This window comes from Mauremys reevesii, linkage group 4 (genome assembly GCF_016161935.1).
Source record: "Mauremys reevesii isolate NIE-2019 linkage group 4, ASM1616193v1, whole genome shotgun sequence".
In the NCBI taxonomy this organism is placed as follows: domain Eukaryota; kingdom Metazoa; phylum Chordata; order Testudines; family Geoemydidae; genus Mauremys; species Mauremys reevesii.
Genome location: NC_052626.1, coordinates 37,294,089 through 37,321,808, shown reverse-complemented (window position 1 = coordinate 37,321,808; position 27,720 = coordinate 37,294,089). Strand labels below are relative to the sequence as shown.

The window sequence follows — 27,720 nt, the reverse complement described above, 5'->3', positions numbered from 1 at the left end:
ATCATCAGCCCGTGAGTGCTCCTGGCTGGCCTCGGTGAGGTCGGCCAGGGGCACCTGGGTAAAGATAGGAATGACTCCCGGTCATTCCCGGCAGATGGTACAAAAGGCTTGGTAACCGTCCTCATCATAGCAGCTGGAGGCTGAGCTCCATCAGCCCCTCTTTCATGTCTAAAGAAAAGATTCTGTCCTGCCTGGACTATCATAGCAGCTGGAGGCTGCCTCCCCCTCATTTTATCTCACTAAAAGTCAGTGTTTCTTATTCCTGCATTCTTTATTACTTCATCACACAAATGGGGGGACACTGCCACGGTAGCCCAGGAGGGTTGGGGGAGGAGGGAAGCAACGGGTGTGGTTGTTGCCGGGGCACCCCCTAGAATGGCATGCAGCTCATCATTTCTGTGGGATCTCTGGGGCTCTGACACGGAGCGGCTGTGCTCTCTGGTTCTCTAGTACACTTGCCCCATATTCTAGGCAGGACTGACTCTATTTTTAGACAAAACATAAAGAAGCGAATGACCCAGGGAGTCATTCCCATTTTTGACCATGCGCCCCCGGCCGACCTCAGCGAGGCCAGGCAGGAGCACCCATGACAGCAGCAGACGGTACAAAAGGATTGATAACCGTCATCGCCAATTTCCAAATGCAAACGGTGCAAAATGACTGATAACCATCATCTCATCGCCAATGAGATGGCAGACGGTGCAATAGGGATAGTAATCGTCTCTGCTACCTTGCAAAGGCAAATGAATGCTGCTGTGTAGCACTGCAGTACCGCTTCTGTCAGCAGCATCCAGTACACATACGGTGACAGTGACAAAAGGCAAAACAGGCTCCATGGTTGCCATGCTATGGCGTCTACCAGGACAATCCAAGTGAAAAAGGGCGCGAAATGATTGTCTGCCGTTGCTTTCACGGAGGAAGGATTGAGTGACAACATTTACCCAGAATCACCCGCGACACTGTTTTTGCATTGGGATCTCAACCCAGAATTCCAATGGGCGGGGGAGACTGCGGGAACTATGGGATAGCTACGGGATAGCTACCCACAGTGCAACGCTCCGGAAATCGATGCTAGCCTCGGTACATGGACGCACACCGCCGAATTAATGTGCTTAGTGTGGCTGCGTGCACTCGACTTTATACAATCCGTTTTAAAAACCGGTTTCTGTAAAATCAGAATAATCCCGTAGTGTAGACATACCCTAAGAAGTAAAGCACTAGGCCTCACTGTGTCACCCTCTCCTTCCGTAACACAGGTATGTCAGACTTCAAATGTTCATTAATACTCAGACCAGAAAAATATCTTTACAGGGCAAGAGAAACAGAGTCAATAACTTCTGAATATAGGAGGCAGTCAGGATGGGGGAGAATTCTTGCTTTCCAAGAAACCTTATTAGTTCAGACCAACTACTTAATCCTAGGTATGCCTTGCTTGATGATGCATTGCATGTTAAATGGACAGTTACCACTAACCCACAACAAACTATTGTTTGACACAAGCTAGCACAGCCCCTTACTCTGATCAAGTATGAAGGCAGCATTGCTCTGTGCCACTTCGTAGCCTTGTTCTGCCAACAGGAGATATTGAACCACAGCAGCATTTGAATCACCATCTTTATAGCTATTGTAGGCAGTCATGAGTCTCTCAGACCAGCGCCCTCGTTCACATACGTTCTTAAATAACTGTAGGGAAAAAAAGAACACCACACAATTATCAGGAGCTTCTTCAGAAGTTTATTGTTTAAAGGATAAGAGGCGGTATGTCTTAGACAGCCTTTCAAACAGTTTATTTAAGTGGAAAGTAGTGGTTCTGGAAACAGGAAGAAACTTATAAGAAGAAGGACCTAAGTGGCTTAATAGTCTAATAGCACATCCTTAACAATGCAAGTACAGCAGGAATACAACAGCCTCAGAACAAACCAGTAAAACACTAGGTTTCTTTGAGTATAACTCTAGATCCAAAAGGCAGTCGCTGTTGTAGGAGGTCCATACCTCAACCAGTATGAAGAATAAATGGCTAATCCAAGCAAAGTGAATATGTATCCCAGGCAAGACAGCATAAGGAAAAATGAGGTCACCAGTTTTCTTGTTTCTTTTAAGAAAGCGCTGTTTAGAATTCAGAATTGTCTGTATTGCATGTGTTTGTGCACAGGGCCCACACTTTCCACAAAATCTGTGGCAGAATCCACATTACTTCAGAACCTCAGCTTAAAAGCAAACACTTTCTAGCTCTCCATTACAAAGATAATCTTGAGGCCCTCCCTAGCTGGAGAACTCACGTTTCAAAATAAATAGGGACTACTGTCTTGGTTGTATCATTTGCTTTCATATTAAAAATCCTTCCCCTTCCCCCGCTTCCCCCCACCCCCTAATTTAAGTGAAGCTACTGCAACACTTCCAGTCTGACACTGCAGAGTGCCACAGAATATAGGAACCTTACCTGGAATATATAAGAGCTTGTTCATTTATCAAGTTATACTGTGAAATAAGGTCCAAACTCAACAGGAAAAATTCAATACTAGTGGGGACTGGGGGAAGTGTACAATTCCACTGATTTCAAGTGGGTTGCTGCCTACTTACACAGTCAGTAAATTTCACTCAGTTTCACATATTATTAGAACTAGATGAGAAACCCTTTTCCTGTCCCAAGAACATTTAAGAATTTGAAAATTTTCCTGTCCTGTATGGGGACAAAGTCAAAATCTTGAAGATTTTCACAAATAGTCTGGGAAAAAAAAATTGGTTGGAATCAATTGAAACATTGTTTCAATTTTGACCTATTTTTTAATTAGCTTAAATTTCAAAACAAAAAATAATTTCTAACAAAAAACCCTGGAATTTTTATTTCAGAAGCATCAAGACATTTTCAATTTTTTTCAGAACAAAACCGACCACTTCTCATGAACAGTTTTGTTTTGACAAGTCAAAATTTTCTGCAAAAATAATCAAATCGAAACATTCCTGACCAGCTCTACGACTTAGCCTGGGTTGTAAGTTTATGAAAAGAGGTCCTCACCTCAACAGCAGTATGACAGGAGCGCATCACGCCGGTGCCAGTGGCGTGCATCTGTGCCAGATTATAGAAAGCCAGAATATGACCACCCTGGGAGGCCAAATTAAAATATTTCAAAGCCTGTTTATAGTCTCTCTTCACTCCAATGCCATCTACAAAGAAAGAAGCCACACCAGAGGTCAATACTATTCAGAGATTGCGAATGAATACCTCACAAAGGCAGAATTGCAACCAAAATTAAGGATATAGTATTTGTGTTTTTAATTTTAACAATTAAATAACAGTAGCTGAAGGCAATTTGTTAAGAAAAATTCCATCAGGTCACAGCTAAGTATTCAAACTGAAGGAACATGAAGACTATTTTACTATATTTTGTGCTAGGTGGTCTAAATTCTTGAGATGAATATACAGTACTGACTCATATATGTTAAACACACTCCTAGTGTCCCAGCGCCATCTAGCGAATACTTAATGCAACAACATTCTGAAACCACTTACTGTAATACATTGAGCCCAGCTGAAGCTGTCCATCTACCCATCCTTGTTCTGCAGCCTTCTGGAAATACTTTAATGCCAGTTCATAATTCTGCAGGAAGACAGGTTGAGTCATTATAGAACCTAGCAAGGTGGCACACTAAGGAGATATATCCTCATCAAAATGAGGATGGACTTGTATGAATGTATCTGTGCATCAAGAATGGATTATATGCCCATAAAACTTTATAAGATAGGTTTCTGCTGACAACAGGAGAATAAATACATTAATGCTTCTTGTCCAGCTATGTAGAAGAGTTACACATAAAACACAAAGAAGAGTTCTGTTGAGTAAGACAACAGTGTGATGCAGTTGTGAAAAAAGCTATCATTCTTGGGGGGTGTATTAACATGAGTGTTGCATGTAAGAGACAGGAGGTAACTGCCCCGCTCTACCTAGCACTGGTGATGCCTCAGGTGGAGCGTGTGGCCAGTTCTGGGAGCCATATTTTAGGAAAGATGTGGACAAACTGGATAGAGTTCAGAGGAGAGCTACAAAAAGGTTCAGCAAACCTGATCTATGAGGAAAGGTTAAAACAACTGGGCATGTTTAGTCCTGAGAAAAGAAGAGTGAGGGGGAACTTGATAATGGTCTTCAAATTGTTAACGGCTGTTACGGAGAAGATGGGGATCAACTGTTCTTTATGTCAACTGAAGGCAGGACAAAAAGTATTCCGCTTAATCTAAATCTCCCTTGATGCAGACTAAGTATTAGGAAAAACTTTCTAACTATAAGGATAGTGAAGTTCTGGACTAGGCCTCCAAGGGAATTTTGGAATCCCTGTCACAGGAGGTTTCTAAGAACACCTGTTGGAGTGGACTAGGTATACTAGGGTCCTGCCTCAGTGCAGGGGACTGAACTAGATGACCCTCAGAATCCATTCCAGCCCTATGTTTCTATGCTTTTTATGTACTCTTCAGAGTAGACTATTCTCTACCACTTGATGGCAAGTGTCGAAAATAGGGCTATTATCTCAGTCTTTTAGGACATCCAAGAAATCACTAAATACTTTACAGGTTCTCCAACAAACCTCTGCTTCAAAAACCTATGCCAGTAGCTATAGGATGGATATCCATAAAGCTTTGATACTACAATGGCTGATTGCAATGCTGTGCATGGACATTAGTTTGTTAAGCTAAATGGAATGGACACATTGTACTGTTTCAGGAGAAAACAGCTCTAGAACTCTTAGCTGCATTATTTAGCTTTAAAATAGTTCAGCTCAACTACAGACACACCTTGAATTTTGAATGTATCTGTTTGCAAAGCTGAATACCTAGAACTCCAGGAAGGTACATCTTGCACATGGGATCGCTAGCAAGGCAAGTGATGTAAGCATTTGTTTCTACAGATTTCCATAAAAATCTATACATAGACTTGTGTGTCCTTGAACCAAGAAATAGTTCAGAACTACATCTAATTGCAAGACAAAATAAAGCTGGATTTTAAAAGTATTCTATAGTATGTTTTGTATTTTAAGAATTATTTCAGTCCTGTGACTAGTAACATCTTTAATGGGCACTGGGTATTCAAGTTATTTGAAAATATCAGGGTATTATGTTTCTCAGTACTGGAGTTTTACTTTTCCAACTTATATCCATAGGATTTGAGCAACTAAAAAATGATTACCTATGAAGGAAAAGTCAGCAAATAAGATTATGGATCACTTATCCTTCTCTTCTACCAACCAGGTATTTTAGAAATTGACTGATTTTTCCACTAGGTGATCAGGACTGAAAAGATACTATTCAGACTTACCACTGGAACTCCTCTTCCATACAGGTAAGCCATTCCTAGTCCACTCTGTCCAACTGGATTACCCTGACAAAGAAAAAAAACGCTTAAGGAGGAAAAAAAAAAAGTGGGGGACCTGGCTACAAATTTTACCAAAGTCTTTAATATGTCCTTTAATGTCCTCTAGGATAGTTGTTGTTGTTGTTGAAGATTAACAGATTTTCATAAACTCTTTAATATGTCATTGTCCCTCTTTAAGCCCTATGGTGCTAGCCTCTCCTTGGCGCCTATTGTGCTACACTTGTTCTGTTACCACTCCATTGATTTCAGTAGAAAACTAGGGTGTGCCCAATGCCAGAAGTGAGATCCTGTGCTGTACCTCTCAGAGACACAGCACAGAACTTGCAGGCCAAGGGGAGGTGGCACTAAGGTAGCTTTCAGCCACCTATGTGCTCCTGAGTCTGGGTTGTTCTGAGGGCTGGAGGGGCCTGTGGTGTAGCAAATAGCCTTGGGGCCCTAAGTTAGGGCAACCTCTCTGGAATGGTCAATTTATGGCCTACAGCACAGCCTAGAATCTCTACAGCACTGTGTGCTATGGCTGTGCCCGACACCCACCTCCATACACCAGGGCTTGTGAGTGTTCCTCTGAAGGCAGCTTTACACAGCTGTCTTCCACAGTGCATACACTGGGGGAATCTCCCCCAGCCAAGGCTGTTAGGATACTGTTATGCTGGGTAAAAAGTGCTGGAGTGGTGTAAAAGGTCTGGAAAGGCGTGAGAATCTCACCCAGGTATCTTGACAAATTCAAGCAGTAATCAAGTTGCTAATGTTAGTTAGCTTGCAGGGCATGGAAGAGCAAGAAAAGTACACCTCTACCTCGATACAACGCGACCTAACATAACACAAATTCGGATATAACGTGGCAAAGCAGTGCTCCGGGGGGATGGGGGGGGGGGCACGGGGCTGTGCACTCCGGTGGATCAAAGCAAGTTCGATATAATGCAGTTTCACCTATAACGCGGTAAGATTTTTGGCCCCCAATGATAGCATTAAATTGAGGTAGAGGTGTACTAGGACTTCATCCCCAAACCGAAAGAACTGCATTCTCACCACATTTTATACATACACTGTATTTCTTTTCCAAAAAGCTACTTCTGCGTCAAGCTAATCTTCCCATAAAATAAACATTTTAAATGCTCAAGCTTCTTTTGTATTTAAAACTCAGTGAGATAATCTGAACATATTATCAAAGGAAATGAAAGCATATGGTGCATGGACAAGAGAAACAAACTGCAGCCCCTGGTAGGGCACAGTGTCAGTTTAATTTATAGCTACGCTATACAACCATTTTGGAGAGTAAGTGAAGACGACACACACCCCACACACAGTGCAGGGGAAATTTAGAGATAGGATTTAAACATCTAAAACAGAATCAATAGTTGCATGTCATAAGAGAATTGTTGCACCTGTTGCATTGAGCAGACTCCACAAAGCACTGTGGTCAGAAGCTTAATTTTAGGTCTTATGAAACAGTCTATGTTTGTAAAGTACTTTACATATGAATTTTTAAGCTATTTAAGTTACAAAAAATGAAGTCAAAGGGATCTACCTTTCAACAGATATGGGCTTTATATTTCTAACTCATGAGTAAAAAAAACATACCATATCAGCAGCTTTCTTGAAATACTGAAGAGCAGTCTCATTGCTCTGGGGTATGATATCACTTCCTTCCGAATACATCTGGGAGACAAAAGCACAACTAACAGTTAATTAAGAAAGGGGCATAGTTTAGTTTTAAGTGGGAGAAGTGAAGAACCTCGATTAATTTTCGATGTTGAATTCATGTCCGTTTCTTTTATTGGCTGTCATTGAAAATTTACAAAAAAATTAGTGCAAATTTTAACATGTATGGATAAGAAAAGATGTGTTTTTAGACTAAGGCTCAATAATTGTCTTTTAAAAATAAAAAAACCCACATCTATGAAAAGAAATTGCTCTTTAACCAATAAGATGATGTTGATTAGGAGGTTTTGTTATGGGAAACTATTGTATTTCATCAAAAGGCATTCTGGAAAAAGTTGAGCTACTATATCGTTCCATTAACAGTAGTGTATACCATACACACATAGACCTAATATGCTGGAAAGGCTTAGGTGTCAATAAGGCAGAGCCAGAACTCTTGTATTACTGTGGCTGCTCAGGGAGACAGATTACTGTGAAGTTTCTTACACTTTCCTCTAAAGCATTAGGACTTGAAGAGCTCTGTGTAGCTCAAAAGTGTCTCTCTTTCACCAACAGAAGTTGGTCCAATAAGAGATTACTTCACCCTCCTTGTCTCTCTAAAGAGGCTTTGTTTGTTTTAAAATGAATGCCTAATTGAGGAGCTGAAGTCTTTAATCAGGCAACTAAATAATCATCCTGATTTTCAAAATGTGGAGAGTACCCAGCAGCTCCCAATGAAACAATCATCCATATTTGCATGCTCTGGAAAATACTTGCGTCTTACCTTTCCTAGAAAGGCCATGGCATGCGAGTTACCAGCATTAGCTGCTTGGTTGAAGTATTCAAATGCTCTCTGTGAGAAAGAATCCAAAAGTATTTTAGTCAATAAAAGCATTTACTCCATAAACAAATAGTGTTTGTAGATTCTATATTACACTCCATTGGTAACAGGTATATTACCAAATATTGCTTGCGATGTACAGTAAAGGTTCCAACATGAAGATGAACATCCCTTGCATGCCATGAGTTAGCAAGAGGGGTCAGAAATAATGCTATTCATTTCAATTTACAAAGCAGTTTAATATCAACCTGTCTCAGAAGATTAATTCTCTAGGCACTTGCATAAGAGAAATCCACTCTATAATTACAATTCTTTTTCCATAATCCATTTTGAGAGCACTGCCCCCAGGTGCATTTTTTTTCACTGCCATAGAAAAGGCTACACAGAATGTCTGAGGACAACCTGCCATGCATGAAACCTGCCTGGTCTTCCTCTATCTGCAGAATGGCTCTCACTTTTTAAGCACAGAATGGCCAAAATCCTGCCCAAGATTTTAACACAAAGTTGAGTGTCACTGTGGGAAACAGGAGCTGTTTAATTAGATAGTTTGCCCAAGTCAACTGAATGATTAAATATACATAATTTCCCTCACATAATTTGCATACCTAGACCAGCCACCACTGTTGGCCTGGCATACCCCCAAAATTCAGGAGGCAATGCCTCATTTTTCCAGTTGTGAGCAGTTTATGCAGCTGAGCCCTACTAGCCTAGCCTAACTCATCCCAAAAAATTTAATTGCAGGGACGTGTGTGTCTATAGGATGTTTTCCAGTCTGGGTAGATATTTAGATCTGATTTTGTACTATTCTGAGCTGAATACCCAAGATTGTTTGATGTCAATAGGGAAAGCTCATTTAAGTCAGGTAAATTTAAAGTTCAGTTTGACCAGAACTAGCTGCTGGCTCTATGAGGACTTCTTGGTTTTAAATTCTTGATTGATACTTGAGAGGCAAGTGGGAACACTTGATCACTCTGGCAGGCACAAAACTGCATGTTAGGTATTTCAAATTGCCTCCATCTTCAGTGCAGACTCTGTGGCTGTGCCCAGTATGAACGATACATATGGATCAAAAACAATGCTGAACAAAGAATGTGTTTGTTTGTTTTAAGTTGACTTAAAGACAACTGCAGGGTTCATTCACTCTCTTGTTGGGAATTAGTCTGGAATAATCATCTTCATGACATGCCCACTCAGAGTCTGAGTTGCACCAGCTCTTCATTTACCATCACATAAGCTTTTTAAAAATTCTGTCTGCCTTTGCAGCAAGTCAATTTCTTCCTATTGCATAAGCCAACCCAGCACTGAGCTGGGAATTGTGAACACCTGGCAGTACTGAAAGCCACACATCCATTTGCTGCTTATTCAGCCATGAAAGAGTATATTTAGTGTATGGCAACAATTCTTGTAAACAACACTGGCCAGATTCTAATTTCAAATCTATGCATCAGCACACCATGAAAAGCCTCTTACGAATGCAAAAGCTCAGTCACTGAGATGTGCAATGAAGTCTGTTGTCTCTTCTGTACGGGAATCTTGCGCCATGTATTTTGACTTCATCTCCAATGTCTTCAACTAATGTGGGGCAGGGAGAGAATCTGGGTCCTTCTACCAATCAGAATAGCGCATACAACTAGCTAAGAATGCCAGTCAACTGCTGTATTAAACCAACATTTAGACAAGAGTTTTAGTTTTTCAGGAGGACTAGACAATTTGCTCTCTTGTAAATCATTATATTTATCACTAGGGCATAAATGCCAGCAATGATGTAAAATGGGTACCTGGTGATTTTGCTCCACTCCTCTTCCTCCATGTAAATGTAACTGACCAAGGCCAACCTGAAAAATAAAATGAAAACTTAAAAGCATCGTGTCTCCCTGTATACAGAAGCTTTATACACAAGCAATACAATTACAAATTGAGTAAATTAATCACATGCACAGCAAACAGCATACCAAATTGTTTATCAGAGATACAGATTAAAGGAAATAAGCTTGAAAACAAAAATTATTCTGCTTCAGTAGTCACCACAGTTTGAGGCAAAAGGGTGATTAAAGCAAATGAGTTGGCTCCCCCAGGTTTAAGATCCTTGTTATGATATAAAAAAAGAAAGATCGAGCATCTTTGAATTTGTTACCCTAGTTTTTAAAAATCATATCCTCTCAATTTTTTATTTGTTATGGTCAGTCATCTCTCAGTTCTTTCTGATTCCTTCCATTAATGTGGATTAAATATAGAGGAAGGGAGTCATGTTTACACTCTGCAGACAGCAAAATCCTCTACCCAGAGAATAGATACAACATGGGCAGTGGCAGGCCAAGCTTCCTCCACCTGGCCCTACCAGTGTGCCCCAAACCTGATCTGGAAGGGCTATTTTATTTTCAATGGTCTCTCTGCTGAGATTGCTAACAAAGGAGCCAATTAATGACAGTTGTGATGTGGACACTTGTCCACTGACAACAATTAGTTTTACACGCAACGGATTATTTGCCATCAGTGACCACACAGCAGTATAAGGAATGGAGTATTTCCATATATTTACAAGAATTAACTACAGCATCTCAGATAACACTGCAAGATCCCTGCTGGCAAACACTTACTTTAAATGATGACTACTGTACATTTCTTCATGACAGCTTTTGAACTCCACCGAAGACCCTTTGGCTTCTACTTAACTGTGTCACTGCTGCCATACATGGTTGGCATGCTGTTGGTCCAAAGGCCACTCCAGTGTTGTGCCATGTTTATTCTTTAGGGTGAACATTTCTAATGTAATGCTAGGTGGAGGCAGAGAACAGCAACGAAGGGGGATGGAGAACATTCATGGTTACAGATGACAGTTCTTCTAGTTAAATCTAGCCACCTTACAACCACAGACAAGATACCTAACTATGGTGATATTGATCTCTCCAAGGCCCTCAGCAGTCCTCTATTCCTCTGTCCTGTGACAGTCCTTCTGGCCAATGCTCCCTCCACAACGGCCAATTCTGCTCCTAAACTGGCCAGAGGAGTTTGGAGTGTTGCAAAGCTCTCGCCTCCTCAGGGTGTGAGGAAAGCAAAGAGGAATTTTATTTTCCAAGCACACACCAAAAAAAAAAAAAGAAAAATTTTGTTCGTCAATTTTTATTGGTGGAATTTTTAAGTTTGAAAATCAAGAATGTTTCTCAACAAATACCTGAAAATTTTAATAAAACAAAAATATAATCAGAAATCTATTTTCCATGAAAAGAAGTTTCAGTGAAAAATTTCTGATCAGTTCTAGTAATCATGTTGGTCTGGGAGTAAGAGAAAAAAACTGGATTCTTGAGAGCTTCATACATTTGCAACTGCTCCAACAGCCTCCGGAAGAGTCCCACCCCATCGTGTCACACTGATCATACCTGTGCTTGTACATCTCCTTTCTCTGCTAGAAACTGGTAATATTGAATCAAATCTTCCTCCAGCATCCCACTGGCCATTCCTGGATTTTCCACTTCATCTGCCAGGCGAATTCTCTGCACAACTGTGCCTCCTGTCAGAGATATATCGCTAGCCACTGGTGACAAGAAGATGAGAAGAACAAGGAAAGGAACATGAAGTTAACATACTAAGACATATGAAGTAAGCCATTTGCAGACAACTTTCAACTGAGCGCTACATTTTTGGCATACCACCAAAAAGACTGGTTTTATCAAAATCAAACATCCACCCAGATCCCATAAACTGGGCAAATAAGGCTGTACATTAAAGTAAGTATTTCTCAAGAACAAACGAGGTATACTATGATTTTGTGTATTGTAGGCAGGTGATAAAGGGGAGTAGGCAGTTTTATCTGTGACTCTGCCATACGTGGATGGTGCATAGTGCAAGACAGTTTAGGTTCCACAACCAACATTAACTCTGAATTTCCAGAATTAAAAGAATATTTTTAAAATAAATAAAAAAATCTATTAAGTTTTTCTAGAAAGATCAGTTAATTTAGAAGATTAATCATGCCTGGGAATACCCATTTGTGAAGTCCTTTGGCATCCTTCAGAATTAAAAGTTTAAATTTAAAGGTTATACATGGAAGAAGTTATCATAAATTGGTCTACAATATCTGTAAGAGCTAACTTACCAGTGTGTTCAACTAATGAAAGTATAAGAATATAAAATTCTAAATATTTTGAAGTATGCCCAGACAAATATTGTAGGTAATTCTAGATTTGCACCTTCGTTAATATGAATTTTTTTTACCATGATTAGCCACAAGTCGATAGTGAGTGAGAGCAGATTCACAACTCTGAAGGACTCCTATCCCACCCCAGTACCGGTAACCCTGCAAAGATACAAAAGCAAGAAACCATCAGTTGTTATACAGCCACTTATTGGACATTTTATGCAGTTAAATAGCTTGATGCACACGTGAGACTTTCATCAACTTTTCACAGCAGAAGAAATGCTTAAGATTAGACGTACTCCTAACACAAATGAATAGGGCCCAACCAAATTCATTTTGGTCAATTTCATTGTCTTAGGATTTTAAAAATTGTAAATTTCATGATTTCACTTATTTAAATCTGATGTTGTAATTGTAGGGGTCCTGACTCAAAAAGGAGTTGTGTGTGTGTGGTGCGGGGGGTGTTGCAAGGTTATTGTTAACTGGGTTGCAGTACTGCTATCCACACTTCTGCATTGCTGCTGGTGGCGGTGCTGCCTTCAGCTGGGAGCCCAGCTCTGAAGGCAGAGCCGCTGCCAGCAGCAGCACAGAAGGAAGGATGGCATGGTATGATACTGTCACCCTTACTGCTGCGCTCCTGCCTGCAGAGCTGGGCCATCAGTCAGCAGCCGCCACTCTCTGGCCCCCAGCTCTGCAGACAGAGCTGAAGTAAGGGTGGCAATACTGCAACCCCTCTAAAATAACCTTGTGACCCCTCTGCAACTCCCTTTTGGGCAGGACCCCCAATTTGAGAAACGCTGGTCTCCCCCATGAAGTCTGTATAGTACAGGGTAAAAAGCTTTCATGGGAGAAGACCAGATTTCATGGTCCATTATGCGTTTTTCATGGCTGTGAATTTGGTAGGGCCCTATAAATGAATGCAAGAGTAGTCAATGAGCCTTGTGTTTTAAATCAAACAAAACAACTAAGCAGATTTTGATGCCTCAGGAGCAACAATTTAACACATTCTGTTTAAAGGGTTTGAATTTTATATACCATATTCTATTTGTGTGTTTTATACGTGCTGTTGGAGAAAAACAAGATCCTGCTTTGGTTTTTAAGGGCTTGAGTCTCCTCTCATTTATACCAGTAACTTCATTGAAATCCCTGGAGATAAATAAGGACAAAACAGTTGTGAAGGAGACTCAAGCCCTAAGCGTTAGCTTCCACCTTCTGTGGAAGGTTTCTGTATTAAAAAGTAATGGAATGGGTAGGCAATAAGCAGCACTGTATAGACATGCTCTTGTGTTTAAAAACTGAGCAGTTACACTTTTAGGAGACTATAAAACATTCATGATCTTAATAATCAGATATAAAATTAGATAAAAAAGGAGCATTTCTATTAACTTTAGTTCTGTGTATTAGCTATGAAATCTCACTTACCAAAATCATGTGCGCTATCAGATTTCCTCCGAGAGCTCCAAAAGTGTAATAAACCAGGGCCTAGAATAAGAATAGAAGATATTTAATCATTTGCATCTGAAGTGAAATAAAAGCAAAAGTGAAGATTTGACAGAGTTACCTTAGCTTGACTGGAATTAACATCAAGACCAGATGCATAGAGAAATCCAAGAGCCTGAAATAAAAATACAACTCAATGAATATTTGGAAATTTTAGGATTAATGTTTGTAGACTAGGAACAAAAAAAAGGTAAATATGTTGCAGTGACCTGGAAAACATAACAGGTACTTGAGTGCATATAAGCAGACCAAAAAGCCAACTTTATTTGGGTAACCCCCATGTCTAATTCATTTATTATTAAATATAAAGCATATGATTTCTCCAAGGTCAAGTAGGCTAGCATGGATTTCTCTTATGTTCTAGAAGAGGCAGTGCTGTCTAGTATCCACTGGAGCGTAGGGCTGCAAGCCAAAGACTCAAGAGATCTAATAATGACTGAGAAACTTACTGAGTTGCCTTAAGCAAGCACCTTAACCTCTATGCCTCAGTTCCCTCATTAGTAAAACAGAAATAACTTCTCTCTCACATGGAGTGTTTTGCAAGGATTACTTATTTTTTTTGTATAGAGCATTGAAAATTAAGTTCTATATAGAGAAGGAACTGCCGGCAGGGTGTTCTCCAAGAGGGCTCTGGTACTGTGGAACTTACTTTCCACCTTGGCTCAAAATATCCCAGAGTTGATGGATTTTCAGGTATGCTGCAAAATCTATTTGATAAAAATCTGGCCAAGGCAGAGTCTGAGTATGTATATTCCTGGGGGCAGGTGCTTTAATTTACTGGTTGGCTAAGCTAATTCATTATTTGTATATGATCAGTTTTGCTGCTGAGCAGTAATCATTTGCGACTGTAAATCTAATTAGTTATGACACCTAGAACTTTCTGAAGAAAAAACAAAAATAAGTACTGTTCTAGCTCCGCCACCTGGTACAGCTGTGTGGGCCATCAGAGAGAGAACACAGAAGATACAGTGTCAGTGTCACACACAAATATAAGAGCTAAACTTCCAAAGTTTGACATGTTAGGATAATCAAGAGACTTCACCTACAGTGAACAGTTAATATAATTCCACCAAAACCTGAAGTCTGTTATAGCCACACTAGCTGATCAGTTATCAGTGATGGCTGCATACAGTATTTCAGAAGTAACACAGCTATGGGCAAGTCATGAATCATGCATCAGTCTTGATCTGGACCTTACTGCCTGAAACTGTGGAGACAGGATAGCCAACAGGTTTATACATACTAATCTACAGACATTTGTAACCACAATCAAAACGTGTGTGTCCTGGAATGAAGACTAATATGTAATTCCACTTAAAAACCTCCAGTGTAGATGTATGGTAGTGATGGTACTGCAGTATGAATACTGCTAGTCAGTGGGCCTCAAACTTTTTTAATGGCGACCCCTTTCACACAGCAAGCCTTTGAGTGTGACACCCCCCCCTCCCTCCAATAAATTAAACACATTTTTTAATATATTTAACACCATTATAAATGCTGGAGGCAAGCAGGGTTTGGCATGGAGGTTGACAGCTCGTGACCACCCCCTGTAATAACCTCACAACCCTGAGGTGTCCCAACCCCCAGTTTGAGAACCCCTGTGCTAGGTGAATAAGGGGCTTATGCTCTAGCTCTCTCCCTCAATAATTCTTTCTTGTAGACAGTCTTTAGTAACTGAAAAAAGATACAAGTGTTCCTGCTGATATTTCCAGTACTCAGCAGCCCTATACTGTAACAGTCACTGAAAAAGTTCTATTGCTTGTCATTTGCTCTCAAGATATTCAGGGCTGCAGACGCAGGGCTGAGGAGTAAGGGAAGGGGAACAGTACTCATTTAGACAACTGTTCAAACAATAGTCCTACCCTTTAGACAAGTTACAAACAAACCTCAGTGCTGCTAACATGCCTTTGAATCACCTCCATTCCTTTGATAGAACATGGATATTAAGAGAATGAACTTCACACAGCATGCTCCAAGATGCCTTTATTTTCCCAGGAGGAGGGGTTGAATTAGGTTATGGAGTGGAGTGAGGGAATTTACTTGAACGGGGCAGGAGATCTTTGAAGTAATACATTACTGGTCATATGTTTAGACTGTATAATGCCTTTAGACTAGCATAGGCACTTTTTTAACAAAAAAATTCCACTTAATGTGATTATATGCACATGGTTATATTTATAGAAATAGCTGCGTTCCACTCCATTGCCGGAAGTTTTTTATAAAAATATACAGACATTTTAATAAAAACTACAAAAATTATTTTTCAGCCTCCTACTTAGAGCGGGTACTTCAATGACATTAAGGTGTGTGTGAGGAAGTGGAAGTGGATGCAGACAGAAGGGAAATTAAGGGATAGAAGTGTGTGTGTGTGGGGAAAACATCTCAGACTCAAGTTTAAGGTGTTAGGATGAGGCTTTCCTTCAGAATCAGATATCTGCACCTTGCATAAAGTGTATGTGTAAATATTTAATGAAAATTCTGTGTTGATACCTACTGCCTTTGAAACCAAAAGTCAACAATTATAGAACATTTAAAACATGTATGTTTGTGACTAAAAGGGCAATTATGTTTCATCCAACAGTTGTCAAATTCCCAGTGTAGCCTAGATAACCTTGAAAGAGCTTAACTATCAGCAGGTATCTTTATGGAAATCCCATAGCCAAACAAACAGCACCAGGCCATTCACTCAGAAGTTTAAAAGATATTTGGTTGGCTAGAGTCTTCAAATTGTGGCTGCCTGTATCTTCCTGACCTGTACCCAAGCTGGTAGTTAGTTAAAGCGATGAAAAGACCAGAACTCACTACTTACACATAGGTTTAAAAAAAATAAAAAAGAATTTCCTTTTAAATGTCGTTAGGTCAAAACATAAGTTCTAGATGTCAGATTTATTTAGTTAAGAGCAAAAAAGGTGCTGGATTGCAGCCCAAGAGACTTAAGTCCTGTTTATCCACAAAACATTTATAGCCCAAGGAAAAGTAGAGTCAGCTTCCCCCATCAACTTTCCTCATTCTAGAGATGAGAAGGGAGGTCAGTCTTCATGGCCCATCCCGCCCTTGGTGATGGCTGAAGCTGACAACATGAACACTAAACAAAAGCTCCCTTTAGAGCAGTGCCCCTTTACTGTAATCTGCCCATGCCCCCTTGGGAGTGGAGCTGTGGCTGGGAGCGGAGCTGTGGCTGGGAGCCACGGCTGGGCTCAGGAACTGACAGCTGAGGCTGGAAGCGGCGCCGCGGCTGGATCGGGGCTGAGCTGGAGGCAGAGTGGGACTGAGTGGCGCTCCTTCCCTGACCCCCATGGGGACTGGCCCAGGCCCTGCTGCATCCCCCCAAACATTCTTCTACAACCCCCTAGACAGGCATTTCCCACAGTTAGGGGACCACTGCTTTAGAGCATACATACCGTTTGCCCTTTAGGAGATCCCTCCTCAGTCAGTTTCTCAAACAGCTCTTTAGCAGACTGGATGTTTTGCTTCAGGTAATCCCCAAACAATAGAGCATAAGACACTTTTTCCATTGCCTTGGTATGGTTCATGTCGGCTGCTTTCAGAAGATACTGATATGCTCTTAAAGAAGAATGTAATTAAAGGTTTAGTCTCCTTTAAACAAACAAAACAAGTTCTATCAGTAAAGCTAAAAGCTACAGAGGAAACTTTTCACTGCCTCACTCTGTCCTAATTGCCATTCTGTATCTACCACTATCTAATTTGCAGGCATTTCCCTTTTTAAACATAGTATAATATTCAAAATCTCACATGATTAAGACACCACAAATTAAGAGCCTATTTATGGGTTCACAATCCTCCACACTGTTAACATATAAATTAGTATTATTCATGAGCCTTTTTAACAGTTCACAGAGTCAGACAACTGCTCACTACAGAGGTTTTTTTTCTGTTGTTGTTCTGGTAATGGAAGACACCAGATACAGGATCTAGTGACAAAAGTAAAGTTACCATCACCACTGCTTTTTAATGGTTTCATATGTCACATGAAAAAACGGAAGGCATCAACTCAACTATCTTGTTTCACTTCACTATTAAATCAATTTAAACTAAAAGCATCAATGGATTCCATACAAACACTGGGCTAAAATGATTACGTAGTTGTTACTGTTGTAATGAAGTGGCTAGATTAACCATGAGACGTTTTTGGGAAAAGACCTTTTTGCTAAATTAGTTTTGCTGATTTTGCAAGATCCATGATTGAAATAGACAAAAGGTCTCTTCACTGTGATTCTGACATCTAGAACTGTGATTCCCCAAAAGATACCATCTAAACAGGTTAACGTATAAAAAAATTGTTTTGTATACTTTAATCTGTCGAAGATATTAAACTATCCTGAAGAGTTTAAAGCAAATTGTCTCACTTCCTTCTTTGCTCCTATTTGTTTGCTTTCCAGTTCCTATTCTCTGGACGACTTCTTTGTCCCCTATAAATACATTTTTATATTTAAGGCTCTATGTTGGTTTCTTTCGCACCACTCTCTTGTAGTCTTATGTTTAATAGAAAGGTGAGTAGTGACCTGAAACTGAAAGACCACTGCTACTAATTCCTATAATATTTAAAGCACAAAAAGTAGGATGATCTTGCAGCTAAGGTACTGGACTGAACCAGATTTTCAAAGTCCAATGCCTGGCTTTGTCAAAGATTTCCTGCATCACCTTGGATAAATCACTTAGCCTCTTGTGCCTCAGTTCCCATGTGTAACGTGGGAATAATGCTTCCTTTCTCCCACTCTGTCTTGCCAAAACTAAACTTTTGGAGGTCTTTGTCTCTTATTGTGTCTATGTAGAGTGCCTTAGTACAAGAGGCCCTGATCTTAAATGTGGCCTCTAGATGCTACTGCAATACACATGATTTACAGTATTTACAGTAAGTCGGAACTACCTGACGTTGCTGCTGATTTACTAGATGGATGGAGCACAAAGAATCCAGACTGAGCAGAATGAGAGTTTCATCTCACCCTTGCTCTTCCTTGGTTTCCTCTTTTGCATTTATCCATTATGTTATACAAAACTAAATTGTAGTAACTGAGTTAGTTAGCTAGAACAGAGAATATAATCAATACTTTGCAGTTATATATAGTGCTTTCATGGTAACCAAGCAACAGTAGAGAAGTTCCTACTGAATCTTGTTAATCTAATCTTTGAAGAAGTCAGTGAAATCCTGAGTTGAAAGGGAAAAAGATCTCAGGAGTCTCAAAAGGTGCCAAACAGGCACTGGATATGTCAAATGTCAATGAGTCCAGATTTGAGTTTTTAGAGTTCATATTAGGGCAGCTGTTACATCCTGCAGGGGCTGTTCTAAGATAGTCCTTTCTGCTGCTGAAGTAGGTACCACATTACAACAAAAACATTTCTACAATTCATGTTCTCAGTATAGGTTAGGTATAAAGAGGGCCAGGAATTTTTTGACAAAGCCTTTTTCTGATTTTTAACTCAGAAAATATCTGTCCAAAACTTTTCATGTAAACATAATAGCTTCAACGAAACCACAGACAAGTGGTTAAGGACTCAACAGGCAGAGCATGGACTTAGACCTGGATCTCCCACATCTCATGTGAGCATGCTAACCACTAGACTATTGGCTACTCAGGTTGTTGGCGGTGGGTGGGGGTTGTCTCTTTTTTCATTAAAGATTTCAAAAGGTTTTAGGTTTGTCCTGCTATAGGATGGATTTAAAAAAAAAATCAATCTTGAAATTTTGTGTGTGAAAAAAAACAAAACAAAAAAACCCAGATTCCTCCTGCCCAGCTCTTGTTACATGGCTAGAGAAAAAACAATGGTTTCTTTTTCTGAAGTAGAGAATTGCACTGCTTAGCAGCACAACGAACATTGTTAGAATTATCTGCACACATTCCATAATGGAAAAAGTCTAGCTACTTTTTGTGGATCTACTCAAAGAAAGCTGTCATGAGTTTCTGCTCCTGTGAATGTTCTCCAATTACCATTTATTCTCAATGCCACATGACTGATTTATATAAAACTAAGTCTGTATAACTTCTAGTATCACTCAAGTCTAAAACCCAGTGTCTCATTAAGCTGTGTCCTGGTTACAAGACATCATAACAAACCAAGTCATCCGTGTCTCCCAAGAAAGACCTATGTTAATGTTCAAGCATGGACTTACTCTTTCTTCTGTGCCTTTTTACTGCTCTCGTTAAGGATTTTCATCCCAGTCTGGTAAACATCCTCTGCTTCCTGCATCTGTCTTCTCTTATTAGACTGCTCTTCAGCTAAAAAAAAAAAAAAGATAAGTGGTTTAATCAAATGCAAGAGGCTGGTCTCATAAACGTCTGTTTCTGCTGGGTCTTCATGGCAGATTCTTCCTTGGCCACATGATTAGGGCGCTACCAAATTCACGGCCATGACATATGCGTCACAGTCCGTGAAATCTGGTGTCCTCCCGTGAAGTCTGGTCTTTTGTGTGCTTTTACCCTCTACTATATATAGATTTCACAAGGGAGACCGGCATTTCTCAAATTGGGGATTCTGACCCAAAAGGGAGTTTCAGGGGGGTTGTGAGGTTATTTTAGGGGAGTCGTGGTATTGCCATCCTTACTTCTCCACTACCTTCAGAGCTGGGTGGCTGAAACATGGTGGCTGTTGGCTGGGCACCCAGCTCTGAAGGCAGCGCTCCATCATCGGCAGCACAAAAGTAAGTGGGGCAATACCATACCATGCCACCCTTACTTCTGCGCAGCTGCCTTCAGAACTGGGTGGCCGGAGGGTGGTGGCTGCTGACTGAGGGCCCATCCTTACTTCTGCGCTGCTGCTAATGACAGCTCTGCCTTTAGTGCTGGGCTCCCAGCCAGCAGCCACCGCTCTCCAGCTGCCCAGCTCTGAAGGCAGTGCAGCTGCCAGCAGCAGTGCAGAAGTAAGGGTAGCAGTACTGCAATCTCCACTACAATAACCTTGCAATTCCTCCACAACTCCTGTTTGGGTCAGGATCCCTACAAATTACAACACCCTGAAATTTCAGATTTAAATAGGTGAAATCATGAAGTTTACAATTTTTTAAATCCTATGACTGTGAAATTGACCAAAATGGACCGTGAATTTGGTAGGGCCCTACACATGATCTTGTTACTGCAAGACAAGATACAGAGGTTGTGCTGGCAATGAGGGAGAAAGTTGTCTCAATGGGCTGTTGGGTTTTTATAGCCACCCTTTTTTGTGCATTTGCCTAGTCTTTCATTTATTTTGCTATCACCATGCTGCTCAAGTCATCCTCCTGGAAAGGTGGGGAGAAAAGAGATAAAATATCCTCAAACACACATGTTTTGGCTTCCTTTCTGCAAGAGACAAAAGGGTCATATTTGTGCAGCAAGCCACTGACTTCAGTGGGATGTATACAGTGAATTCCCCATGTAACTCTCAAATTGTACCCATTAAGGTCACTTTCAGTTTCCATGAACCCAGGAAATGGGAGTACCACATGATAATGTGGGAACAGATATCTATGACACTAGGATGGCTCTCCCTTTCCCATTACTTCTACTGTGCAAACCTTATGTTTATGGAGACACTTGCCCACAAGGGATAAGGAGACCATTAAACTCAGTAAATATTCTGCTACTTACTTTCACAGAAGCCCCACTTTTGATCTCTCTTGTAATCATAGGTTGTTGCACACCAAAGCCTTCCATCTTCCCTCCCATCAGCAGTACATTCTGCATACTCCTTCTCCAGGAACAGGAAGGGGAAGTGACAGGGCTCACTGTCTGCAGTGCCTCCGATGGCTGTCAAAACTGGAGAAAAAAAAACCCACCAGGAATGAGATCTCTCTCATGATTTCTCCCCAAGTTAAAGTCTGTCTCTCACACACATAGCAAACAAACTGTTCACCATCACAGGGGACTGTTCCCTGTACGCCAGGTTTCTGAGTTTTAGTACGACAAACTAATTAAGCTAAAGTTTCATTATTCATGCAACTGAGTTTTTCTTCGACAACTATAAAGAAGGGAAATAAAAAAGGGACATATTTGATAAATAAGATTCGCATTTTAATGTTATCATTACTATATTATTAGCCGTTTTAAATTATTAAAAGTCTTAAGATATCAAAGCTGGAATCTGAAAATCTAATTTCGTTTCCAGTGCTCATATACTACTTGCTTCTGTATTGCACTTCACTCACCTAGGGCAATGAAAAAGACTGATTAGATTGACATTTGGTTATAGGAAGTTTGATTGTTGGTTCTCATGTATTAACTTGCGCAATACTGCAGTTTGAGTCTCTAATATCATAGGGAAAGATTTAGATCTAAATCTCACTGAATTTTTATGGATTTTTAAAAAATGGATGACATTTCTATTAACTTTCATGAAAGCTTCTCATTTTACACGCACTGCCAACTCTCATGATTAAATTGTGAGTCTCACAATTTGGTATTTTCATTAAACTCCCAGCTCCGAGAGTCATGTGAATAAAAAGATACATTTTTGTTTAAAGTAAAGTTGAGAGAGTAAGTTTCTAGTCCTCAGGATTAGAGAGAAAAGCTTGAAAACATGACCCCCTGAAGGCTCAAAAACTATAAAGCCATAAAACAAAAACACTTTAAATGTTGTGGGTTTTTTTTTAAAGTGAGCCCAACTTATGATTTTTGAATGCTTGGTGGTGTCAATAATATTTTAAAGATACATTATTTTACAGATTTGGTTTAAGTCACCTCTATTAAAAAAACTCAAGTTGTTTACATACAGGTCTTCTAGAATTACTAGGAACACTGCTATGCTGGACAATTCCAAAGATTTCATTTTTGGGAAGACAATGACATATGAGCAAGTTAGTTGCTTGCCCAACAGTACACATTAACTAGTGGCAGAATGATTTTTCTTCAGAATATGCACACAGTTATTTGCCAGCTCCAGCACCTATGGCACAGGGGCTTAGCACAACAGTCATGAGTAACTGCCAACCCTGGAGTAGTCTGCAGAATTAAACTGACTACATGTATAGTCTATTGTCACCTGCTCAACTACTGAACTAGAAGATGTCCACAATCAGTGACCAACAAACTCAGCACCTTGGCATCAGCCCTGCTGAGAACTTGAATTTTGTCTGTATTGCAGTTATTATTTTAGAAGGTCTGACAATTTTTTCCCTGTAAAGGGGAAGTTTTAAAGTTACTTTTTTGGTGTCTCCCCTTTACAACCATGTTAATTAAAAAGCTATGGAAGAATATTCATTCACTTTTTATAAGAATCCTAAATTTACTTAGCATTATCCCCCTAAGCTGTTTTCACATAACACTATGCTGAAGTCTATGAAGTTAGAAAGGTCTTTAAGTACTGGTGACACAGCAGAGCAGTGAAGGGGGAAAAAGGTAAATCAGCTTAGGCTGCACCTGCTGCATCAATGTAGAGTAAAACTGAAACTCTGGTAAAGAACTTCTCTCTCTCAAAGTTGCATAAATAGACAAATGATGGTTTCATATGAACCAATAGCAATGAACATTTCCCCCTCCTCCAATCATCGGTTCACCTTCTTGGAACTCAACAGCTTTTTACAGGCCAAGACTAGAGTTCAATAAATATAGGATTTGCCATACTAGATCAAACTACTGGATTCATCAAGTCTGGTTCCTGACCTCTAGTAGTGGAAAATACTGGATGCTTCAGAGGAAGGCAAATAACAAACACATAAAATGCACCAAGCAAATCATGTAGTGCTTTAGATGGTGGCATTAGTTTACAACTGCCTCTCACACCTTATTGCATAGCTATGATATTAGTAGTCAAACACTCAGCTAGCCACATCCCATTTCCTTTTCCACCCCACCTTCTTGTTTTTATTTTAAATCCAGGCACAGTATTTGTTTCTCCCACATACAGTTGTTTTTACTAACACCTAAAAGAATGCAAGATGCTACAGTCCATACACTGTGATAGTGCTGTTATGGGAGAAAAATGGAACCATGAACTTTGTATGAGAGGCAAGTATAAGATGAAGTTATTTATAAACGTATACATATTAAGATATCAGGTATGGGCTAATAAGCATATTTACTCAGGTGACAATCTAAGTGGCTGCACACAGTCTAGTCTGGGATTCAGCTAGCTTGCTATAGTAGGGAATGTTCCAGGCAACCAGCTGAGGCATTTTTACAGATCAGATTTGAACAATGTGAAGACAAAGCCCTTTCATGGCATTTTGATGGGAAGATACAAAGTACCTTAATGAAATTTCACCTTCACTTAAGAGGCCTGGCTCACTAAACATGATGCTTGAATCTGAAGGCTACCAACAATTGCTTATACTACTAAAAATGTCTTTTTACTCACTTTTCCACTTCATTGATATCTTTCATCTCTGTACAATGTCATACTCACCTACAGCAACATATACAAGTGCCCAAGAAAAGTGTAGAGCATTTTGTATTAGCTAGAGGCTACTGATGTTTTATAGGAAGTCACTTTTTTTTTTTTAAAGTGTATAGAGCTGGTGGAGGTTAGCAGATATTATTAGAGGTAGTTCTGCACAATTACTGCTTCCTTTCACCATGATAATCTGCATTTGTGAAAAGGCATATGAAAAGAACGGCTAGAGAAAGTGTTGAGTTAAACATTAAGTTACCATGCAATCACCCTGTTCCATAAGGTTAGAGTAAAAGTTAGTTTACTCTGGGCACATTAAAAATGTTTCCTTTTTATGTACATCAGCCTACGTCAGGGATACCCAAATGCAAGCTGCAAGGCAAGGATATTAATCTGATGAACTCTAACTTTTCATTATGAGTTAAAAAGCAATTCCTACTCAGCTTCCCTGGAACATCTAAGAACAACCAGGCATGGTTATGGGTATTTTTATTTGAAAAGTACTTAGTTTATATGAAATAAGGTACTGCCCTACAGCTCCTGAGAGGTTGTCAATGCACAAAGTTGCCTCAGTGTCAAAGTTTGCTTCCACTCTCCTCAATTTAACTCAAACCTGCATACAATCAACTACCAGAACAAGAAGACCACTTATAGTCTTCCCCCTCTCCCCCATACGACAAAGCTATAATCAGGCCAAAAAAGTGACTACTTCTGGGGAGAGAAAAGCATTAGATCATAATCTATACTTCAAAATACGAAGATATGAGTCATGTTCATGTTAGAACTTCAGGATTTGGATTGTTCTCTCCATTCACAAGTTGTTATAAAAAAAAAGGAGCAGGGCACTCTTACTAACTTGAGGGAATTTTCTTATGCTGTGCAATCAGCAGAAACTATGGAAAACGTTTTAAAATGCATCTGAAGTAAATGATATAGGTATTAGCCAACATTACAGTTGGGAAAATTAAGGCTGCAATGACCATTGCATTCTGAAACCCTCTATTCAGTTAGACAATAGAGACAAATGAAGATTATTTCTGGATCCCATTGATCTCCCCAATTTTTCCAGATTGATTTTGCTTCTTGCTGTTGGTTTATGAAGCCTGCAGAATTCAAGGAAAGTTACCTGGTTTCTGCATTTCTACATCTTCCAAGTTCTTATTTAATAGGTTTGACATTTCAAGAGAGTTAAGCTCCTCCAACATGCTTTCTTTCTCCTCTTCTGGGCTCCTAAAGCTCTCTTCATCTTCAGTGTGAGAGTCTGATTCCTCTGACTCATGGAAGATCTGACCTGCTACAACACGGGTTCCTGTGGAGCGGTCCCCCACCTGTTTTTCTGAAGGCAAGGAAGTCTAGAGAAGAAGAGAGTAGAATTTAGGAGACTAGTCCTCTCACTGACTACTACAATTCAATTTCCACCCCTTTTTAGTTTATGAAGCCTACCAGGAAACTGAATTTCATATAAGAGGGGAAGTGACAAAGAGTCCTGTGGCACCTTGTAGACTAACAGACGTATTGGAGCATAAGCTTTTGTGGGTGAATACCCACTTCGTCAGACGCATGTGTCATGTGGGTATTCACCCACTTATGCTCCACTACATCTTTTAGTCTATAAGGTGACACAGGACTCTGTCGCTTTGAACTTAATGTAACCCTCTTTCCACAATGGAGATGTCCCAAAACTCTCACAAAATTGGTTGCTCTTCATTCATGCAGATTGTGTGTACATCACTTCAGCTTATGTGAAAAATGGAGCTTCATTTGCGCTGATTTGGAATGACCTGTTTAAAGCTAAGGCACTCAACTACAGTCTTGGAAGTATAGCAGAAGGGGAGACTAGTTCCCTTTGTACTTAAGGGAAAAAACTATCCCAAGTCACAGGAAAATCAAATTTGGACACATGGACCCAAGTGTTTAGTGGAGAGCTGACTGTATAAGGCTTTCTAAAGGGGAATCCTTTGTCCCAATGTCAAACAGCTAAGTAGACTGAAATTTCTCTGTACAAGGGTAAATCTTTTCCTGTACTGTCTTGTCTTCCACCAACAGTTCTTGACTCCATGTTTGAGGTATTCCATCTGAATTGTAACAGACTTTTCTATTACACTTTATTGAAAACTTCCTAAGGGACTTCACTTGCCCTATCAGTTTTGTAATATTAGTGCTCCCAACAAAGTTGCAAGTCTATCACCTTCTGACCACAATTCTTTGTTTCCTCTCTCCTAAAATCTCCCATTTATAGTCTAATATTAGTGAAAAATTAGAAGGCAAGTTGTCTATTATTTAGAGCAAAGAACTAGAATTGAAGATTGATGGGTTTTAGCCCTAATACAGCCAAATAAGGAGGGAGAAAGAAGTGGAAAAAACCCTCACCCCACCTAATCTCTTTGCCTCAGTCTCCTCACCTGTAAGACAGGTATATCACCTATCTGACAGATATACTGTAAAGCTAAATTTGTGTTTCTGAAAACTTTGATGAAAGGTGCTATAAGAGTGCATCATAAGGGAAAACGACCTTACCTTTGCACTAAACCAGCTCTCCCTATACTTAAGGCTGTGAGTTTGTCACGGAGGTCACAGAAATCACAGATTCCATGACTTTTTGGGACATCCGTGGCTTCTGCAGCAGCCGGTGCAGTTGGCCTGGGAGTTGCCTGAGCAGCTTGGGCAGCCCATGAGCCAGCTGCACTGGCCACTGCTGGGGCAGTCTCAGTCAACCGCCTCCCTCCCTCCAGCCCCAGCAGGAGTTTGGATGCATATGGGAGGGGGCTGAGGCACAGGAAAGGGCAAGGGCTCTGGGCGGCGCTTACCTTGGGGGGCTTCCCGGAAGCGGCGACATGTCCCTCCCTCAGCTCCTAGCTCTGCGCACTGCCCCTGCAGCTCCCACTGGCCACAGTTCCCGGCCAATGGGAGCTGCAGAGCCAGCACTTGGGGTGGGGGCAGCGCGCTGAGATAGGAGCTGAGGGACGGACATGTTGCTGCTTCCAGGGAACCCGAGGAGCTGGGTAGGGAGCCTGTCAGCGCCCACCCCAAGCAGTAGGGGTCCCAGGCCATGCCCCCCCCCCAGATTAAGGCAGGGGTATATAGTATGTCATCGGTGGGTCACGGCCCATGAATTTTTGTTTACTGCCTGTGACCCGTCCATGACTTTTATTAAAAATACCCGTGACTAAAACATAGCCTTACAGATGCTACATTTTTAATACTTACATAGGTCTTCATTAGTATTACTTAACTAAACCCTCAATGCATAAGGTAACAAATATTCTTTTTTTTCAAAGAGGTGAGCTGAAGTTCAGAGATGTTAAGTGACATGACCAAGGTCATATAGCAAGTTAGTGGCAGTTTCTAAATAGACTCCATTGAGTTCTGATTTTCAGACCCTTGCTCTAGTTCAGTGGTTTTCAAAGTTTTGTACTGGTGACCCCTTTCACACAGCAAGCTTCTGAGTGCGCCCCCCCCCCCCACTTCCCTTATAAATTAAAAACACTTTTATATATTTAACAGCATTATAAGCGCTGGAGGCAAAGCAGGGTTTGGGGTGGAGGCTGACAGCTTGCCACCCATGTAATAATCTCATGACCCCCTGAGGGGTCCTGATCCCCAGTTTGAGAACCCCTGCTCTAGTAGCCCCACAAAGAGGGAGAAGAAAATGGAACGCGTTATTGGGTGAGACTTACTGCTTACCTTTGAGTCTAATGACTCATCCTGACTTCCTTCTTCATCTGTAAAGAATTTTAAAAATTTAGTTCAGAAGCTATTTTAACATGTTATTGCCTAAATAAAAAGCTATAAATTTAGCTAGAACAAAACAATATTGCTTAGCATTACTCTTTTGAGATATTCTAGAGTTCGCTAGTACATCTAAAAGGCATTTAAATTAGAATTGCTAAGAAGCATCAACTTTTAAGTTGCCAGAGAGT

The 27,720-nt window shown here is 40.4% G+C and overlaps 1 protein-coding gene across 1 annotated transcript in view; it reads right to left on the bottom strand.

The window, feature by feature from the left end:
* SEL1L (SEL1L adaptor subunit of ERAD E3 ubiquitin ligase) overlaps positions 1 to 27,720 on the bottom strand; it is a 53,884-nt gene that overhangs the window by 15,621 nt on the left and 10,543 nt on the right. The window contains exons 2-17 of the mRNA XM_039537531.1: positions 27,485 to 27,522; positions 24,927 to 25,152; positions 21,064 to 21,231; positions 19,611 to 19,716; positions 16,882 to 17,044; positions 13,542 to 13,595; positions 13,403 to 13,462; positions 12,058 to 12,139; positions 11,223 to 11,377; positions 9,624 to 9,680; positions 7,789 to 7,857; positions 6,945 to 7,022; positions 5,307 to 5,369; positions 3,512 to 3,599; positions 3,017 to 3,165; positions 1,518 to 1,683 (exon numbers count right to left, since the gene is read on the bottom strand). Coding sequence (XP_039393465.1) covers positions 1,518 to 1,683; positions 3,017 to 3,165; positions 3,512 to 3,599; positions 5,307 to 5,369; positions 6,945 to 7,022; positions 7,789 to 7,857; positions 9,624 to 9,680; positions 11,223 to 11,377; positions 12,058 to 12,139; positions 13,403 to 13,462; positions 13,542 to 13,595; positions 16,882 to 17,044; positions 19,611 to 19,716; positions 21,064 to 21,231; positions 24,927 to 25,152; positions 27,485 to 27,522 — 1,722 coding nt within the window. The remainder of the gene's footprint in view (positions 1 to 1,517; positions 1,684 to 3,016; positions 3,166 to 3,511; positions 3,600 to 5,306; positions 5,370 to 6,944; positions 7,023 to 7,788; positions 7,858 to 9,623; positions 9,681 to 11,222; positions 11,378 to 12,057; positions 12,140 to 13,402; positions 13,463 to 13,541; positions 13,596 to 16,881; positions 17,045 to 19,610; positions 19,717 to 21,063; positions 21,232 to 24,926; positions 25,153 to 27,484; positions 27,523 to 27,720) is intronic.